Source organism: Chaetura pelagica, unplaced genomic scaffold, assembly GCF_000747805.2.
Source record: "Chaetura pelagica isolate M959 unplaced genomic scaffold, ChaPel_1.0 scaffold10, whole genome shotgun sequence".
In the NCBI taxonomy this organism is placed as follows: domain Eukaryota; kingdom Metazoa; phylum Chordata; class Aves; order Apodiformes; family Apodidae; genus Chaetura; species Chaetura pelagica.
The window spans coordinates 10,103,732-10,124,825 of NW_009952263.1; the positions used below are offsets into that span (position 1 = coordinate 10,103,732).

The 21,094-nt window shown below is 37.3% G+C and overlaps 1 protein-coding gene across 1 annotated transcript in view; it reads left to right on the forward strand.

The window, feature by feature from the left end:
* Window positions 1-18,816, forward strand: part of HIBADH (3-hydroxyisobutyrate dehydrogenase) — a 77,103-nt gene extending 58,287 nt beyond the window's left edge. The window contains exons 4-7 of the mRNA XM_010007557.1: window positions 4,443-4,576; window positions 5,150-5,226; window positions 12,477-12,633; window positions 17,838-18,816. Of these exons, the coding sequence (XP_010005859.1) occupies window positions 4,443-4,576; window positions 5,150-5,226; window positions 12,477-12,633; window positions 17,838-17,996 (527 nt within the window). The 3' untranslated portion in view covers window positions 17,997-18,816. The remainder of the gene's footprint in view (window positions 1-4,442; window positions 4,577-5,149; window positions 5,227-12,476; window positions 12,634-17,837) is intronic.
* The last annotated feature ends 2,278 nt before the right edge of the window (window positions 18,817-21,094 follow it).

Below are 21,094 nucleotides of genomic sequence, written 5' to 3' on the forward strand. Positions count from 1 at the left end.
TTTTTTTTTTTTTTTTTTTTTTTTTTAAACTGGAAACACTGGTGGCAAATTACAAATCTTTTTCTAATATGTTAAATGCTCTTGTAGCTGCTCTTGTAGTAAGCTACAAAAAGCAAATATGGAAGGGCAGGGTGGCTGTTGAACTAGGCTTCCTGGCCTGGAGGCTAAAAGTTGAGATCATCTCCAAACTGTCCCAGGACAGCTGTGACCAGTTGCTGTTGTCATATGGCAGCTTCTAAGACTTTAGATTTTCATCTAAAAATTTTAAATCTTGGTGCTCTGCAACCCACTGGCAATCAAACTGAGAAATACATGGATTGAATTAATCCTTGCCCCACAAGTAACTCAGCCAGATCCAACAGGATGCTTTGAAGAACAGTTCTTTATGTATCTCTTCTGAGAGAAAAAAATAATTTTTCAGATCTCAGTCCAAAACCACCTATTACCTGAGTGGGAAACCCAGTCTTCAAGTGGCTATGCCATATTGTGGTGCTAGTCTGTAACTTCTCACCCTGCTTTTTGCTAGATTAATTTTTTTTTGCATGCCACTTTATTAGCAAGATCTCTTAACATATTTATCTGCAAAACTGTTCCTGTCAGCTCACATCTCTGGGAAAAACTCTCATGACTTGGAGTTGAGCTACTTTGTGGAATTTGCTGGATTGACCTCCTTAGAGGATTCTGCACACAGGTGTGGGGGAATCATCCTAGAGAAGCCAAGTGTAGGACTGCAGTCATGGGATCCAGCAACTTGGCTTTGCAGTGGAGGAGATCTAACATGTGCTAACCACAAATACAGTTTGTCAGAAAAATGTTCTCTGAGGATGAGAAGAGGTTTTTGTTTTTTTGAAGGAACAAGTAGTTTGATCCTAGTCAGCAGTGATACATGAAGTCCTATCCTAGGTGGTTGGAGATCTTTAAAACAACAAAAGATGAAAAGTAAGCATTAGGTTTTTGAAGTTATGTTAGCTGCTCTGCTTTCTCCCTTGCACTCTTTAGGATTGTTAGAAGCTGATAATACTTTACTGGCATGTGTTGTTGGTATGGAATCTGTGATTGTGAAATAAAGCTGTGCATTCTTCTCTAATTATTTTTTATTTCTATTTTTAGCTGAAGCTACAGTTCTTGTACTCCGAGAATCCCTGCCAATTTTTTTTTAATTGCCAGTGTTATAGATTTGCTGTGTTGCTTGTTTAATTCTGATAAAATAGCTGATAGTTGGCAAGGACCCTTGCTGATAAATTTTACCATGAAGTAAATGGGTTTTTTGTTTTTAAAAAGAGAATTTTTAAGCCTTCTGCATTATACAGCAAATTGCTCTTTTTTTTTCTACGTAACTAATTTATTTTTTCTACTTGAAATGTAAGTGTTTGAACAAGTGAGAGAGTGCAGCTGTCAGAAGATTAACCAGCTGAAAACTATTGTCAGCATTAATTTTGCTCTAATAAATGACTCTCTGAAGCTATTTAGCAGTCTGTAATCTAGATACAAGGCTATTGACCTATGATGGATAGTACTGGATTTTGTTTGTAAGCTTTGACTTAAATTGTCTACTTAATTTGCTGCAGGTCAGATCACAGGATTAGTAGTAAAGGCCATTATGTGGTTTGAATAAAAATAGCTAGAGGAATGGAATTAAAATCTTCGTGTTTATTAATGTAGCAATCTTTGTGGTCATGTACCTAATAAACCAGTAGCCAACAAGATGACAATGACCTGTTTGTGCTAGCTGTAAATCTAGACTTTACTCAGCCTAGTTCCTGTGAGTTGCCCAGGAGTTGTTCAAGTGAGATTAAGGATTGGCTGCGAATGGGGTGTATCTGAAGGAATATCTTTACCACAGTAGGTATTTCAGTACTTCAACAATATTGTTCTAGGAGGAGCAGTGGTGTATATATTGACTGATTGTTTTTAAAACTGTGGGTCTGAGCTTGTCTGGATGCTCCAATTCTGGACTCACCAGTACAAAAAAGGTACATACTTACTGACATGAGTCAGCTAAGGGCCATAAAAATGAGGAGGAGACTGGAGCATCTTTCATATGAGAAGAGGAAGAGAACTGAGACTGTTTCTAACACAAACAGAAGGCTCGGGGGGATCTCATCAATTTGTATGAAAAGCTAATGGGAGAGGATTAAGAGGAGGGAGCCTGATTCTGCTCATTGGTGTCCAGTGACAGGATAGGTGGGAGTGGGTAGAAATTAAAACATATGAAATTCCATCTGAAACACAAGAAAACACTTTACTCTGAGGGTAGTCAAACACTGGAAGAGGTTGCCTAAAGAGGCTGTGGAGTCTCCATCCTTGAAGATACTCAGAAGCCAAGTGGACATGGTCCTGGGCAACCTGCTCCAGCTGACCCTGCTCAGCCAAGGCGGTTGATCTACACAGTCTTGTGAGGTTCCTTCCAATCCCAACAATCCCGTGATTCTGTGATTCTGTGTCATAATACAGGTTGATCATCCACTTCCATCAATGTAACCCTCTTCCTCCTGTTGCCTATTTTCACATAATTGGTAGATACTTAGTATTTTTGAGGCCTTGATATGCCAGTGTTACCTAAATTACTCCATTAATTCAAAAGATGGTGCAGATTGGAAGGCAGAATGAGGGAGATAAATGCTTAGCAGATACAGAGAGGAGCAATTTTAGACACAGAAACACAGAGACAGTGACTCAATTGAAATTTTTATGAAAAAGCAAACAAAAATTCTTCAAATTCTTCAGTGTGAGGAGCTGCAGTGTTGCTGTCCTTGATCTCAGAAAGGAAGTCCAATACTGGCCACTTCATGCTGAGGTAGAGCACTTACATGGGCTTAAGGCTTTAAGTTGAGAAAAGCTCTGATGAGCCTGCTGTGATTGCCCACTTTATCAAGACTTTTTGTGCACAAATGTAGTTGCCATGGTGGCTTACTTATGGCCTTCTTTCTTTCTCTTTTTATTGTTTTTATTGCATAATTTCACTTAGTAATGGGGAACAAGGAAAGCAGAATGTCCTGTTTAAGTGGGATATACTTCTGACAGAATAACTTTTTTGTTGTTTGAGGTGAGATGGAGGGGTTTGTTTTTATGTGTTTGGGTTTTTTTTTAACAAAAAGCTCTATCTTCAACGGATAAGCTTTTTAAGATTGCAATTTTTTTTGTTGCTATACAACATCGAGCTTCATGAAGACAGTTCCGGTTACACTCAGGAAACTTTTCCAGTAAAACCATGTATTAATGTTTATTATGGTATAATAATGTTTATTATGTTTATAATTGGTGACAAAAAACTGAATCATAGCTGGAGAGCAGCCTGACTTACTGTAGAATTAGAGTGGTCTGCTACGTGGAAGATGAGCAAACTGTTTCTCTTGGATATTCTGTGTGTAAGAATACTGTACCTAATTGAGTACATTTAATTTGAAAATAGGTTGTTATCTGCAGCTGTACATTCTAACAAGCCAAAATTTGATGCATAGCACAGAAAATGTATAATGGCTGTGCTTCTTGCTGAAGTGAAAAATAGTGAGGAAGCTGGTATGTTCATCAGCTTTTTTCTAGTAGTTCTATGCATTAAATGTTAGGAGCGAGAAGATTAAGGATTAATGAATATTTGTATTAGAATTAGGCTTCTTTTAAGGAATAGAATATTTCATGGAGGTGATAAATACCACATTTACTTGTTTTGTGCTTAAGAACTGTATAATCAAAGAACTGTGGTGTATGCTTACTGACCCGTGGCAAAAACAGGACAGACTTACAGGAATAAAACTTGGAATAGTGTGTTTGTGTATATGTCTGAATAATTTTTACCTTGCTTTTTACATAATTCTTTACATATTTGTGTGTGTTAAATTTATGTGTAGGAAACTAACACAAACTTTCTCAAGTTAAGTAGGCTTTCACTTCAAATTAGAAACATAATAAACTGCAGAGATTGGCTTGGTTTTGTATGCTATTGTCTTTTAGATGTTCAATTACATGAAAATCAGGAAGCACTGATAAAAATTAGCCTAGGTTTTGAAAATCTGATAAATGCAGAGTTAATTTTGAACAAGTTTGTCAGTACTCATATGGGAAGAGTAGTTCAACAAAACAGAAATTGTGTTTAGTAATTCAGATGCAGTGAACTTTGTGGAGTACAAAGTTGCAGGAAAGGTTGTTTCCTTTTATGAAACTATGAACAGTAACATTGCCAGTTTTCATTAAGTCTCATTGTTTATCCACCAGTACACCTGGAAGATAAGGTGGCTTTATCTTCATCATGTTGGAGAATTTAGATCTCCATCCTCTTAAGTACTGGGACTATATGCTTACTTTCACATAGACTTCGGGAATTTCATTGTAAGTGAAGTATCAAGCACAGAAATTTTACGTCATCAGACCCTTACTGATAAGCAGAAGTATTAATATTTTTTTTTTTCAATAGTGATATGAAATCCAGTGTTGTCTTGATTCAGGTGTTGGTGCTGCTCGAGCTGGAAACCTTACTTTCATGGTGGGTGGAGCGGAGCAGGAATTTAATGCTGCCAAAGAGTTGCTGACGTGCATGGGTTCTAATGTGGTTTACTGTGGAGAGGTTGGAACTGGACAGGTGAGTCTTCCTGGGGGGTTACTAGTTATCTCAGTCTTTTATTTTTGTTGCTTTGTTTTTATGTAATGATATCTACTCTTTTATTCCAGAACTAAAAGCTGGATCACATATCGTTTCACTTGTTTGCTTGTTGTCTTGTCTCCAGCCATGTGTGTAGAAAATAACCTCATAGCACTCTGCTCCAGGGTGTTGTATAGCTTAGGACCAAAATGTTTGACATGATGCTTCCCCACATTGGCTTGCTAAGACTGTATTTCTTAGAGGACACAGATTTTTGTTTTGCTTCTTCTACCTTTAGGTTTACAGAATGTTCTGAAGGAAAAACTGTCTGTACATGACATGTATACTAGCTGAGCTACTGTACTAAGAGAAAAAGTTTTTCCTAATCTCTGAAGCAACCATAGCACAGCTGTCATTGACTTACTATTGTAGATCTGTGCTCACTGGTGCTACCTTTAGAAGAGACCTGTCAGAACATATTTGATCATACTGTTCAGACCTAGTTAAAGAAGATTACTACACATTAGGCCTATGAAAATGCAGAAGCTAATTCATGGTTCAACTTACTTTCAGGCTGCAAAGATCTGCAACAATATGCTTTTGGGGATCAGTATGATTGGAACTGCTGAGGCGATGAATCTTGGAATCAGGTTAGTTTGATTTTTTTTTTATTGGATTGCTGCATTTTTTCTGTGTAATCAGTTTTTGTGTTTTACAGTTGACTTTCACTGAGGTGGTGATTACATGGTGTAGATAAACTTTTGCCAGAAATTCTCTTGTAAAGCCATTAACTTGCTAAAGGAATTATCTAACTAAAGTAGGGCTTTTTCAGAACAGGAATATTCTCTTGTATTGGCTGTACAGATTGTTGCATTCTGCATTTAAAGTCAAGTTTGTTTTTCTGCTGTAGTGCAATGCACAACATTGTAGTACAATGTTTGTCTGGCATTGTAAACATCGAAAGGTAATACAATCTGTGTATTCTAAGCTAGTGACTCAGTGTATTCAGAGTACCATGCTCCCATATAGCTCTTGTTGGCTTCCTTTACTTAGTTAAATTGTTGCAAAACATATTGTAAAGTGAAACTTCTAGTACAGTGTGCATATCAAATTAAGATCAAAGCATAAAAAAGAACATATGCCTTTATGTTTGACTTTACCACTTCAGTTTGTCCTAACTGCCAAAACTCCTCCTTTGTCACAAAGCTGGAGTATGCTCCCTATGATTCTTGTCAATGTTAAGAGTACCCTTTCTTTTCTAACAGGTGATGCATCTGACTTGTAAGTGGCAGCAGATTTGAACAAAATAGTTTTTATCTTTCTGATTGTAACCTATTTATTTGGCTGTGGTCTTTGAGATTTTGGGTTGTATTCTAATAGATTGTATGGAAGTACCAATTCGGTATCACAGTATTTCAGTCTTAAATTTTCTTAGCCAAATCTAAATAATTTGTAAGTTTAAACACAGAGAAGTCCTAGGTTCGAAGATATTATCTTACAATTGTGTATCTTTTAAGGGCTCTTCATGAATTATTTATCTGCATAGCTGCATTTTTAAAACTGCCCTGCTAGAACTACAGATATTGTAGATACTCCTCAACTGGGCTTTAGACTGTGCACTCATGGGGATTTGATATATTATAAAAACAGCAAGAGGGCATCAAATGCTTAAATAAATAAAAAAGAACACCTATATGTGCGCACATACACAAGGCAACGTAATGGATTCACATTTCCTCTTAATTACCATATCAAGATGCAGTTGTTTTATTGAATTGCCCTTGTCTCAGATGTTAGACTATCTTGACCTATTAAGTTGTCATGTTGTAATTGAGATAAAAGAGGAATTTGCTTTGCATCAGTGCTAATTGGTTTATCAATATCCTGTACCATTTACATTTTAAAATTGAGAGTCTGCAAGATACTGAAGCATGTCTGCATCAAGGCATAATAAAACAGTAGCATTGTATACAACTATTGTAATCCAGTGTAGTGTAAAGCTTTCATCAGGTTCTGTTTTAAGTCATGGTTCACTTAATAAAGCATATGCAACTGATTTTTTCATTATATTTTTATCTACATTTGTAAGAATGATTAGAGTTAAAATTGAAGATAAAATAAAATCAGGAGGTTTGGAAGACATATATTCTGGCCATGTGAGCCTTGTGCAGAATGATTTGATGTCTGCAGTCACTGTAGCTTGAAGGTCTTTGGAATTTTCATTTTTCATTTGAACCTTTCCCAGTTTATATTCTGGCTGAACTTGCATTTAGCATTTGTAAGCAAAATTCCAGTGTGAAAGTGGCAAGATACAAACCTCCCTACCCTACAATCTCTCAGTACCCTACAGTTTCTCAGTGATGTCCAGTGATAGGACAAGGGGTAATGGGTGCAAATTGGAGCATAGGAGGTTCAAGGTGAATATCTGAAAAAGTTTTTTTACTGTGAGAGTGACAGAGCACTGGAACAGGCTGCCCAGGGAGGTTGTGGAGTCGCCTTCACTGGAGACATTCAAAACCCACCTGGATGCGTTCCTGTGTGATGTACTCTAGGTGACCCTGCTCTGGCAGGGGGAGTTGGACTAGATGATCTTTCGAGTTCCCTTCTAACCCCTAAGATTCTATGATTCTACAATCGCCTTAATCCCGAAAGAGCTGTATTTGTTGTAGAAGATACATGCTGATCGTAACCTGAATTCTACAAAGAGCAGAATATTGTTTAGTCCAAAACTACATGAGGTTTAAGACACGGGCAGTAATTTAGAGCCCTATGAAGGAATTTAGAACCTTTGCATTGATTTTAATGTGTTGTTTAAATCATGGAAAGATTACTTTGCATATAACTAGAAAAAGAGCTTTCCATTTTTGGTGTGTACAAATTTCTAATGTACAAGTTAACAGTTGTAATTTTAGTTATTATAAGTTTTAGTATATTAATAAATGTATTAGGGTGGGCGTTTTTTTTCAAATCTAAAACTCATATTATAGGGTGGCTGCCTAGTCTAGAGAGTGTAGGAAGCTGAAATTGATATACTAGGTTGCTGCATATCTGGTAAAGAAAGTCTGACTCTGATTTAATATTTGTAAAGGACACTGGAAATCTGAAGAATTCATAATAGCATTGTGAAGCTTAGACATGTTCTTAACTTTCAGATAGATGATAAAATATCTTCATGTCATACATTGTGCATATTTGCTACACCATTTAAATCTTGAGTTTTAGGCATTTTGGATAATTAATTATTGAAAATCTTGCTCACTGAACTAGACTAACTAGAAAGCCATATTACAGCAACTGCAAGAAACTAGTATCTACTCCGAGCTTAAGGCTTTAGAACAGTGTGATATTAATTCTATTAATAAACCACTTCTTCCCTAAGGTTTTCATGAACTGTGCAACCTAAATTTTCATCTTCTGAAGCAGAGAGTTACTGTTTAATTTCATTTTTTTAAATGACATCTGCTTCTGTTTTGTTTACTTTATATTTGAAGTCAAAATTTTTCCTAACTTCAGCATAAGTGGCAAATAGAATGTGGTGAGTAGGAAGGAAAACTGATATTAATGAGCAAAAATTCCACAATAAACTCCCAGAAAAATACACAATATTGCTATGTGATTTCTGCGTTTATATTCCACTTGCTTTTCTACTTTAACATCATATTCATTTACTAATCTGCTAATGAAGATGTCCGTTTTCTCTGGAAGTGATTTGGTTTAGATTCCATAACTCATTTTAAAAAATAAATAAATCCTGAGTTCTGACTACTTAGATGCGTGTTTTGGTTTGTTTTTTCCATTAATTTCCTGATGATTTATGAATGTTGGTACTGAAAGCGAGAAGGTGTGGCAGACATTTTGGAAATTACTTCACATTTTCATTTGTATTTTCTTTTTCTAGCATGATAGTGCAACTTGTAGATAGAAAAATCTTTAGTAGATCCTGCTGTATGATTTCATGGATGATGTGTATATTGCAAAATGCTGTAGTGACTTACTGTGTCAAATCAACACATAGGGTACATGTAAACTTCACCAATCAAAAATAAAAACATTAAGTGATACTGTCCACAGCCAGAGACTATTTCTCTTTTTTTTTGCTGATCATCTCAGTGCCAGTAGCTTACTTTTACTGAGCTCTGAGTTCCAGTGTAACAATGTCTAATAGTAGCAAAATAAAACTCAGAAATGAAGTATTGTTTGTGCCTGGTTTGTGTTTAGGTCAGATGGCAGTTGCTGCCTGAGTTCCTTTCAGAACCTGCCTGCAGCCTCCAGGAAGAGCTTACGTGGTAACACAAGATAGGACAAGACTGCATCATATTGTTGCGATGCAAGAGATCAGGAGAGCACAAAGGGCTCTATGGCAATAGCCTCATCACTGCAAGATCACCTTTTTGCTTCCAGTAACTAAGAAAGTAATCTGTACAAGGAGGCACTCTGGTGGCACCCAGATTTAAGTCAAAAGCTGCAAACATCTCTTCCCTAAGTAATTTTACTGTATATGGATTTGTGCTTGCTTGCTTTTTTACATATATAACATGGAAAGACAGTAAAACAACTTTACCCTCTGATGCCAAGTCTAAACATAGTTTCAGTTTCTAGATCTAGTTTCTGTGAGCACCCCTGGGCTGCAGATAGAAGATGTGAGCAGAAAGGGGAGTTAATAGCATAAAGAGTGTGTGCTGCAGGCTGAGGGAGAATTAACCCTGGGCAAACCCCCACTGCAAATTTTAGAAAGATTGCCTTGAAAATGAATTCTTCCAAGAGCGTTGTGGCTCTGCTGCCTTTAGCATGGGGCTATAGCTAAGTCTTGTGAATGTTAGTAGTGACTCTTAAAACACTTTCCTTGTTCAAAACATGAATAGCAAAGTGAATTTTATCTGTGGTAGAGGGTCTTAAAGTTTTGCTTTAATATTTGTAACTTTATATGGTATTTATCCAAAGCATCTTGAGATGGAAAACTCCCAACTATGCAGCTACTTCAGTTGTTACACCTTAAAATGAGGCCAGGATGTATCTTTTTTGTTAGATGCCGTTTCAATTTTTCTGTCTGTTCCAGCCTGAACTCTTGGACGAATGTGTGAAAATTTCAGTACGTTCTTTTATCAAAGCTCAGCAAAACTTGAGTTTTGAGCAGTGGCTCAAAAGGATCCCATTTTAACTATTTTTTTCCATTGCTGAGTTTCGGCTGTTCAGTTCATTAGGAATGTTATTGAAGAAGCATTGATTCGAGGGAAGCAATTGGTTTTGCTCTGTTATAAATGCAGTTAATACATGGACTCCTTTTCTGCTTATAAGGGAGAAGAACATTTTGGTAATTGTAAATTCAGACGCACATACACAAGCTCTTGCCACATCCAATGGCGAGTTGTTATGGGGACTGGCAGACTGTCATCATTTTGATAGCTTGAGCAGTATATCTCTTCAACAGCACTGGAGCTCTTATGCAGAGAGTATCATATGTTCCCAGCCAATTTACAGGGAAACAGCAATAACATTTTATCATGGTTGAGAGCCCAGTAGCTGCTTCCTATTAAACTTGCCCTTTCAGATACCTGTCTTGGATTAATTTGTTGATTTCAAATGGAAACTCAGTCTTCTCCACTGAAGCATGACTTTCTAGGATAGACTCTTGCTGAATGACAATTACTGTATATTCTAGCTGCTTTCAGACCATTACAAGCTTTGGGCACAGTGGAAGACAGAGGACTTCTTCAGTAACTGATTTTAATATATGTCTAATTTTAACTGTCAGTTATATATGCACCAGTGGATGAATCCTCAGAAAGATGAAATGCAAAGCATTTCTAACTTGCTCTTATTAATGATACACTTGCTGCAATGGAAGGAGAAAAAAAAAAAAAAGGTTGAGGTCTCCTTCCTGAAGAGAATTGTTTAAGAGCAACGAAGTTTGAAGAAGCAGGGATTTAAACTGATGTTATCTTCCTTTTTCTTTTCTTGGAGCACAAATGTGCCAGGTCTAGTGCAGACAATATTTTACATGTGTGTGTAGTACACATACATCTTTTAAAGTATGCTTTCACATAGAGGTAGTTGAAGCACTGTAAGAACACTGTTTTTCAGGAGGGTTATATGCATTTTGAAATAATAAGCTCCCCGTCTTGCAGCACATTCACAGCTATAATTACAGGCCTCTGCAGGCAGCTAGATGTGGCACAAGCAAGGCACTGCATTGCTAAAAAGACTGATCTGGATGTCACAATGATAAGGACACAAACAAGGCATGAGATTTGTTTTGGCCAAAAAAGCTAACTCTGTGTTTGAAAGCTCAGGCAGTGTCTGCTCCAAATGCAGGTTTTTTTATCATAACAACAATTAAAGCAGTTATTCAGAGTGGTTCCTGATGAGGACTTTGATGTCTGTGGAAGATAAAAGTACAGTTAAAATACTGTGAAAACATATTGATGCTGGAAAATGCTTCCTTTTTTTCTAGATAAATAGCTGTTGGCATTCATTTGAGTCAGAGTTGGGAAAAAATGAGCAGAATAAATCCTGATCCCACTTGGGCCAGCAAGAGGCTTTCCATTGAATTCCAGGTTCATTGCATCAAGTTACAGCAATAATGATAAAAAGCTACCCTTGTGCTACAGAAAGTGATCTTGCTTTACATTAGGAGGGCAGAATTGTAGGAGACAGGCCATTATGGGAACAGGGTCCGTGCTGTATAGCCCACTGTCTTAAAGGTAGTTTTTCAAATCCAAAATGCTTTTTGGAATAAATAGACATACTTTTAGCAACAATTCCACTGATGATGAGCTTTTCTCATTTACAAATTAGTTGAGTGTTAAGAGTGCCTGAAGTGGTGTTAGGATCAATGTGGCTGCGGAGATCTGCGAAAAGTCTGTGGAGTAAGATCAAATGTAAAGAGTGCTGACTTCTATAAGAAAATTATTGAAAGTCCTTTAAAATGTCCTTTCTCATCTTGGATTGTTGCTGGAGATAATTCCCTTGCTTTCTTTTTTGTCATGAGCATAACTGAACATTTGTACAGGGCCAGATAAACTGCTGCTCCTGGTCGTCGTTGATATAAATGCAATTGGTGTAAAATTACACTTGCAACTTAGAATCAGTGTAAATGTGAATTCTTAAGAGGATTAATTTTCTGTAATATTGAAAAACTTCCAGGGTCTACATTGAGCAGCACTTCAGGTGATCAGCTCTGTGACACAAGTGCTGTTTCTACTTGGACAAGCTTTGCTTTATCAGGATCAGCAACCTTACCAACAGTTCACCCAGAACTGTAATATTTGTTTGAAAAATGTCCCAGTGAGATGCAGACTTGCTTCACAAGCAGCAGTGTATAATGTAGATTTCATAATAACAAAGCAAAGGACAATGTATACAACAGTGATAATTTTTGAGAATTGTAGGGGTTTTATTCACATTATTAGATCAGGATTATTTGCATTATCTTTCTTACATGAAAAATGCACTAGAATTCACGTATAAGCACATCATACAAGTACTGCTGCCACACTTGCTTTTGAATTTTTTGCTTTGTTCAGCTTTAGATAATATAATTTTGATATGAAGAACAAGTATGTGACATAGTAGGCAGCAGAACAGAGAATGCCTTTTATTAACTGAAATATGAAGGAACTATGGTCCTCGAAGGGCCTTTATTTTGCTTGCACTTTCAAAATTGCTAGGTGAAGGGAATTTCCTTAGTGCAAAAGGAAAAAAGCTCTGAAGACCTGCTGCTTAAAAGGTGGTGCTCTTTAATTTAAGATACAGCATTCCTACCCCCAATATCAATACTCTGTCATTTTTCATGACTTATAATAAAGGGAGAGAAATTACGGTAGGGTCCTAAGATATAAAGCAAGTCACCCATGTCTTGTGCGTTTTGACATTAACACTTCTCTTCCTTGACCTTTGACAGATTAGGCCTTGACCCAAAGCTGCTGGCCAAAATCCTAAATATGAGCTCAGGTCGCTGTTGGTCAAGCGACACGTACAACCCTGTTCCTGGAGTGATGGAAGGAGTACCATCTGCTAATAATTATCAAGGTGGCTTTGGAACAACGCTCATGGCTAAGGTACCACTTGCATGTAAAGTATGTACAGCTGTTTCTCTTTGGGCATCTAGCAAGCATTCTTCTCAGTGAAAATTTATTATTACAAGGAAGTATGTGTGCATGAACAGAGGGGAACACAACCTCTTACTGAATTAATGAGCTGTGTAGAGGGCTTTTCCTTAGCCTCCAGCCTCTTCCTAGCCACTATTACTGCTGAGCCACTCAATGAGATTATATGCACTGTCTTTTTTAATTCTGCCTTAATCCACAAGTCCTGATTGACCTGTATGTATGCCATGCGTTCAGCAAGGCATTTAGGTGCTTATTGCATGACTGCTGTAGAATTTAGGAGCCTAAGCTCAAGAGAGCAATTCCAGGAAATCCAGGTGACCTAATTAGATGCAAATAGTGGCATAAGTGTATCAGATTTTGGGCTCAGTGTCTTCCAGATACCTTAAACTGTGCTCCTGGACATGCTCTCTAGCATCCTCTTCCTTGCTAAGCCAACTTCTTATGTGCTTGTCTTTCTGCCTAAGGCCCTTTGGAATGCAGAAAACAGGTTTCAGCCCCACAGACTGATTTTCTGCAGGTATCTGTCAGCTTTACTGAATTGTCTTTCCAGGTGACAGAGGTAGTGTTGCTTATGAGTAATAGCATAGTAATCTAAATTACTTGTCCAGCAAGTGGGAGATCTGGGTTTTAGGTCCTTCTCAGTATGAGGAAGTTGTAACCTACATCTGTTCCATCCCAGGAGAGCAGGAGAGTGTACTTATTGCCTTGCTCTTGGCTGTTCTAGGAAAAGTACTGTCCTAAGTCACTTTGTGGTCAGGAAAGCAAATCTCTTAGAGGCTAGAGGAAAGTAGGCAAGGAGGTCAGGGCTCTGCATTCCACTGATGAGGACATACAGTTGGAGGAAGGAGCTACAGAACTCTGACTCTTGAACTACTTCTGCATTTAGCTAAATGATTGCCTAAGCTAAATTGTAAAAGCGACCCTGAAAGAAATATCTCTTCTAAGCATCTAAGTGCAAGGAACAATTTCACACTGAAAATTAGTTTCATGGGGATACTATCCTGAGGGAGGCATTTGAGATTGTATCAGCCAGGTTTTTGGCATACCAAGTTATGAGTGCTCCCAACTGGTTGTGGATTCTGGCCATTTACAGCTCTTCCGTGTACAGTGGAAATAAAGCAGTTAAAACTAAAACAACATTCTCAGAGCTGGTGATCGAACTCAGAGAACTGTCATGCAAATCTCCACGCTGCTGGAGATCCTGTGCATAGTATCTGCCTACTGATACTGTTCCTGTCATTTTGCAGTTGATTTATGGCAACCAGTGCATTTGCCCAGTCAATGGAATTCTGTCCAGAGTGGATCTAGAGTGCTTGGCATGTGATAACAACAAAAAAACGTTGCTAATACTGCATGGCTCAAAACCCCTCAATGGTTGATCTGCCACATTTTACATTTGTGGACCAACAACCAGGAGCTGCTATTTCTTTGAGGGATGCATTAAAATATTATAAAGCATCAGTTTTTACGTTGTGTTCACGTCACTGAATATAGGGAACAATTAAGTGTTATTTAAATTATTTATTTATAAAATGTGTTAGGTTATTGTTTGGAGTCTGCCAGGGCTATTGATCTGAGAAAATTAACGTGATCTTGGGCTTGCCTCAAAGCTAATCATGGGTGCTGTTTTCATAACCTGTTCTGCCTGTTTTGCCCTGTTTCACACTGCAGTCTCTGTTCTCATAAGCCATAATTCTTACTCTTGTCTAGAATAACTTCATGGTATAAATGTGATGAGGGCACATCTTTCCTTCCCTCACTCTTAAATTTCTTTGTAAAGTGTGTTTTTCTTTTTGTCTGCTTCTAAGAGGGACTTTAATCTCCTCTGGAAACTGCCTTGAAAGATCCTTTCGGTGGAAAAAGAGCAGCCTGGCATATGCCTGTTGAACTGCCAACTTTTGGGTAAAAAGCATCAGTGATAACTAAGAGAAGAGTTCTTCAGAGAGGTTTGTAATTGCTGTTCACCTCTTCAGACTGTGCCTCTCCTGCCAATCCTGAAGAGTGCCTTCTTTAGGCTGGAATCCTCAGTAAGAAGGAAAGAGACTAAATTCTTCTCATGCCTCTCGAGCAATGCCATGTTATTTTATACAGACAGAAGGTTACTGGAATGAGTAAATAGCCAAGACAATTAATTAGGTTCAGGGTATTATTTGCTGCAGCAGTGGCCTCTTTTAAGACACTGCTCCTTAGTTTGTGGAAAGACTTTTCCTGCTGTCTGCTTCATCTGGTATGTGACATATCATGTAGTTTGTGAATTGTTTTAGTTGGGAATTTTTTTTCTGGGGAATACAATGCCATTAAGAGAAAAGAAAAGCTGTATTCAAAGGAGAAAAAGGTAGGTACAACCCTGAGGCTGAGAAGAAAATAGTCCACAATGAGAATATCTAAAAGTGACTCAGGAATGCAGTCACTAAACACAGTTACTAAACTTCAAGATACTCCTCACAAATCAGATATGGTAGAAGTCAAAGTCTTCCTTAAAAATATTTTGTTAGCAATGGATCTCTCAAACAAATCCACAGTAACATTATTTTAGATGTTTGGGAGAGAGAAGCTTGCCAGACACCTCTGAAAAGTTCTTCAGTCTTGAAATCTGATATTGAAACATAGAATTTAGTCAACTTAATGTGAAACCTGCTTTAGAGATTTTGCATTTTTAAAATCTAGTTTACTTCCCCTCACCATCTTTGTGCCCAAAGCATTGCAGACCAGAAATTCTGTCTTTCATTCACAGCACAGTTGCTAATTAAATGTCATCTTTGAAGCCTGAGAAGAGCTAGATTTACATAATACTGTTCTTGACTCATATCAAGACAGCCTTGCGCTTATTCAGAGTGGCAGTTTCATTTACATCAATTGCAAAATACATGTAAGGAACCAGGTATTTCCAAAGTGAGCACTGGAAAGATTCTGAAAGAAAATCTGTTTTCCCTATTCCAACCTGAGTTGGTACAGGAGACATCTGGAATATGTTCTCTGTTCCAAAAGAGTATGAGAGGAGCTGTAAACTATGTTCTGATTTTTACTTTTCCAAAAAGGTCAGCAAAGTGCAAATTTCTTTCAGAGCTGTTTTGTACTATTTCACTTGAGGCATCTCCAGCCTCAAGAGAAAAGGTACAAAACAAATAATAAACTGATGCTAAAGGCAAGCTTTACTTACATTTTGTTGGGGTTTTTTTCCTTCAAAGCTCTAATTCAAGCTTTCTGCACTTTGGAGCTGGGAGTCCTTTGTCCATTTAATTATTGAGATATTGTCTGATGATTCAATCATCTTGGAGCCAGAATTTCATTATTAAGGTGAACAGTCCTGCTTTATGAAATTGTATTTGTGCTAGTGGTCTATTCAAAACTTTCAGGGATTGCTTCTGTGAATGCCACTTGAGAGAGAAATAGGTCATGATCACCACTATCAAACCCAAGCACCTCCACTAGTTTGGCATTAGACAATTTAGCCATTCTATTATTCCATGACATGATTTTAAGCTTGTATCCATAAAATGGCAACAGGTTTCACAAAGAGAGTTTAGAAGAGACTAGAAATATGTCATGGAATATCTTATTGTAAATTAGGTTAAAGTAACCGTTCATAGATTTGTCAGGTCATCAGTCTTTCAACAGAATTGCTAGACAGGAATGAATGAATTTCCGTGGTGCAGATGAAGAGTATTTTGGATCCTGTGACATCTAATGTATATGTTTTTTCCCATTTTCCTGTATCTTGAAGTCATTCAAAGGTAATAAGAAGAGTAACTATAATTCTGATTTGTATCAGAATGACCTTTATAGAGCCGATTTACAGATCAAAGTGACATTTAGAGAGTAGAGTAAGATCTTGAATTTCCTTGTGCTAATTCCAATCCAGACACACAGAAAGTAAAGACCTGTCTTGTAAGTCATCTCTGAGAAGCCAAAGGTGCTCTCAGCAATACTACAGTCTCTCAGTTCTTCTGTATCAAAGATGTGTTATTTTGAAAAGAATAAAACCACAGCAATTTCTATAAACCACTGTAGTCCTGGATGGACAGAAAATCCAGGCAATTCCTACTAGCACTTGTGAGGTTCTTTTGCAGCTTTCTTAAAATGTGGACCACAAAATTGACTTCTCTAGCAAGACCTTATCAAAGCAACCTTGAGTGAAAGTACTACTTTCATACTTAGTCTAATAAATCTGTTTATATATCCAGGTCCTTGTTAGCTTTTCCTTCTTTGTTTGGTTTCATGTCTGATTCAGCTTAGAATTCAAGACATCCTCCAGCCTTGTTTGTCATTTCTGTCCAGCTTGTGTGCAGCTGACTATTTCTAGCTCACTACAGTTAGTTATAGTAGCTGGTACTTGTCCTTGAGTTTTGTTTCCTATTTATTTCTGATTATAGTTGCAGTTGACCAAGGACTCTTGGAGGACAGGTTTCAAATTCATCCTTTTTGCCACCTCCTCTTCTGTTTTTTTTCTCAAATTTAGTTATTTAAAAATGCAGTAGAACTATTCTCTCTATCCCTTCAGTCATTACAGGAAACTTTGAGTTGTAGCTGACCCAGGACAGTCCCCTAAAGAATTCTTTAATACATCCTTTCAGTTATATTGCAAACCATTTGTATGCAGAAAGTGGCCTCTTCCTCTCATTTTACTATTAACTAGCCACAATTTTGTTGTTATTCAAATCCCTCCTGCTTGATTTTTAACCTGCTTTTAGAAAGAAAGATGTCCTTTTGCTCAAACAAGAAAATGATGCCATTAGAACCTATATGAAATGCTTAAGTGAATAGCCAGGGGAGTTTTATTTTTGAAGATAATATAACAACATGAGGAAAGAGTCTTAGTCTTGCTACCAGGATATATAGTGATCTTGAATCTTAAAATTCCTCCTGTCTGGAAGGAGGTTGCATGCTTTGCAGAGTTTGGAGTTTTTCTGTTGAATAACACTGATTTACTGTTTTAAAGATGAAAAACTAAACAAGGCTCCTTTCTTCCAGGACTGAAAGTTTAAGGCTGGAGTATTGTGTTTGTTGGCAGTAGAGTTCTCTTCACAATGGAAGCCAAAGAACCTATAATATGTACAAGGCTATTTATATCCTAGTTGTTTCTCCCCTGACTTCTCCTTTTCTTTTCTTCCATTCTTCCTCTCTGCCCTCCTCCCTCTTCTCTCTCCCCACAGGATCTTGGCTTGGCCCAGATTTCTGCCACCAACACAAAGACACCAGTTCCTTTGGGATCCCAAGCACATCAGATCTACAGGATGATGTGTGCAAAAGGCTATGCCCTGAAAGACTTCTCAGCTGTGTTCCAGTTTTTACGCGAAGAGGAAAACTTGTGAGCTGTCCTTTGGAAATGGACACAATAACAAACCACTTTTTTTTTTTATCCTTATAGCTCGTTTGAGAAGTACGTTGGTTTAATCAAACACTGTGCATCCTGATCCCATACAGGCTAATCATCTTTGGTTGTCTAGATCACCGGGGGTTTTGATAGTTCTGAAAAAAGCAAGGCAGAGGAGGGACTGTTTGGCAATTAGCCAGACAGTGATTTCTTTCTTTTTTTTTTCTAAGAACCGTCAAAGTGTTTTTTTTTCCTCTAGATGCAATAAATAAATATGTTTTTTATGAAACACTTTACTGTTTGCATATAAATGGCTACAAACTTAGGTGACTCTTGAATAATAAGAGAATATTATATAGTGATTTTATGATATGTAGTCATCTATTAAATTTAAAATTAATACTTCATGGAAAAAAGGGAAGATTTGTTCAATAAAGAGGCACAGCTTGAAATGGACTGGTTTATTTTGTTGGACCTACTAGCCTTGAGTTTATCAGTAGGGAATTTTTCCTGGGATTCAGGTTGCAGATTAAGTTTATAGGCACAGGTTTCTAAGTGGAGAGCTGTTACAGCATGTTTACCTGATAGACTTAGTTAAAATAACATATAATATGTGTCCCTCTTGTAAATCTCTGTTATTGTATTTTGCTGGCCCAATTTTATATTTTCTTGTATTCTGTCACATTTTCAGACCTCAAGAACAGCACTTATCAGAAGTTCTAACAAAGTGTACATTTGTTTTAGTTATTTACTGAAGTATTTTAAATCTAAACAAACTCCATTATTTTGAAGATAAATAAAAATCTATACTGGTAAATACTTGCTGTATGATTATTTGCTTTTTGTTTTGATGCACTCTTGCACACACATAATTAACCAAAAACCTGTACTAAGTGGTCTTATTTTTCATTTTCCTTAGTTTTCTACAGATTGCCTTGCAAAACCAAGCTTTTCAAGAGCTCTTGTGAAATGCAGATGGTAATAAAATTGCTTATGTGCTACCTTAACTGTTAACCATCTCCTTGGTCTTGCAGAAGCACAGGTACACACTTGACTTTATGATTGTAAAAATGCATGTTTATTTCCCTAGAACTACTTACATTCAGATTTACTTGCAGGCTTTAGGCTTAATAGTCAATTATACATTTACATTCCTATTTTAGTTGGACAACAGATCCTTCTATATATATCTATATGCACACCTGGATAACAAAATTATGTGTTTGAATTAGCGCAAGTCTCTGAATAACCTTCTGAGAACTTGGACATTCTATTGTAACACATGAGTAGCATCATACAAAAGTCATTAAACAGTCCTGGTTGATCTGTCCTCCTTTCATTTTTCTGTGAAAATTGTTTTACATTCTAGGTTATTCAGGGATTTGGGGCTCATTAATGTTATCTATGAGTGTAAGATTACTAAAAGCAAACTTACTTTTAAAAAGATTGTTTATGTTTTGATAAAACAGGATTGCATTCATTCAGAAATTAGACACAAAACTATATGCAGCAAAAGTTTAGAATTGCAGAGTCAACTACTCGGTGCTGGAACATGCAGAAACATGGAGTCATAGTTGCAGATGTGTGGTTTGACCTTTGATAAGATCACATACTTCAACATTTTTTTCCTATAGCACTCCTGCCTCACATAGGATAAAGGATGGATCTACTCTCATAATGAATTTGGGGTCAAGTAGTGAAAGATGGTTTTGCCAGCAGAATACTTGTTCATTTGGAAGCTTCATAGTAGATCAGGAATTGTAGGAGAGTCCTAGTTAAGCTTGTCTCCTCTGTATTTGACTTACAAATCTGGCTAACATCAGCCAGACTGCTGAGAGATGCTTCCTTCTACTGTCCACCCCAGCCTGTAGCAGCGTTTGCTATGAATGTTTTTGGCAGTACCCTGGATGTGCCGCTAGCCCTGGGCTTGCAGGAAGCATCATCATTTGTTCTCTGAAGACATTATATACACACATAAACGTTGGGAGCCATGAGGGAAGAGAATACGCTCAGTGAGACACACTCTTTGAAGCTTTCAGCTTCTGAAATCATAAAGTCTCTGTTAAGCATGTGGAAACTTCGTTGTTATTTTTATGTTTCTCCCAAAAGCTTGCAGCTTCAGCTTCCTGGGGTTTGGTTCTCCTCCCCCACAACCTCTGATCAAATTTTAAATTCCTACTCCAAAGCATAGGGTGTTCAAGTTGGAATAAAGACTGCCAGAATGCTGTTTTGGCAAGCCAACAAAATGTTCTGTGGTCTCCTTCTTGGAGGAGAATTTTGGCTGAAATTAAAAACAAAACAACAAAAAACCCAAAAAACTCAGCTCCAGGGCAGACAGCCAGCATGTAAAATTTTAGAACAAGCAGTTAGTTTGGCAAAGTTAGAAACAACTTTTAAAATAAGTCTTATTATGGAAAGTGCCTTGAAACCTTTAATGATGTCCAGTACCTGAAGCCCATAATACAATTTATATTAAACTACACTTTTTCCCCCAATTCTACAGGGGAATACTGTATGACTGGATAAATGCAACATGGTGGTATTCATACTAGCTCTGGCTGTTTTGCACAGGTACATATTGTATCTTTTGCTTTGCACGAGTTATTCTTCTGGCCTATGGAAATTAAGAAAGGACTGAAACTGTTGTGAGTGCCAGAAACAGGTGTTGAAAACTATAGTTTGTTGCGTTGAATAGAAAGATTGTAAAATTGGTTGCATTTCTATACTAATTACCTCCTAGTACATGCACACGAGGTAGGTGCAACAAATTAACTGCATATTTTGTAAATGTCCTAAAGAGAAACTTGAGGTAACTTCTTTTAAAATTAGGTTTAATGTTAAAATAGCCCTCCCATCACGCTGACTTTGGAAACTCACCCATATCAAATGCATTTATTGACTAACAGGAAAACATTGACAACCAATAAAAGTAGTGATGGTTTTAAAGAAAAAACAACACAAACCTAAGCAGCCTTCTCTCATTTATGATTCAGTATAACCTGTCTCAAGCAACTATTTTTGGAGGTCGTTTAACAGAGGAGGCCTTCTATAAAAACTGCTGAGTACTATATTGCTTTAACTTTATTTATGGCTCTT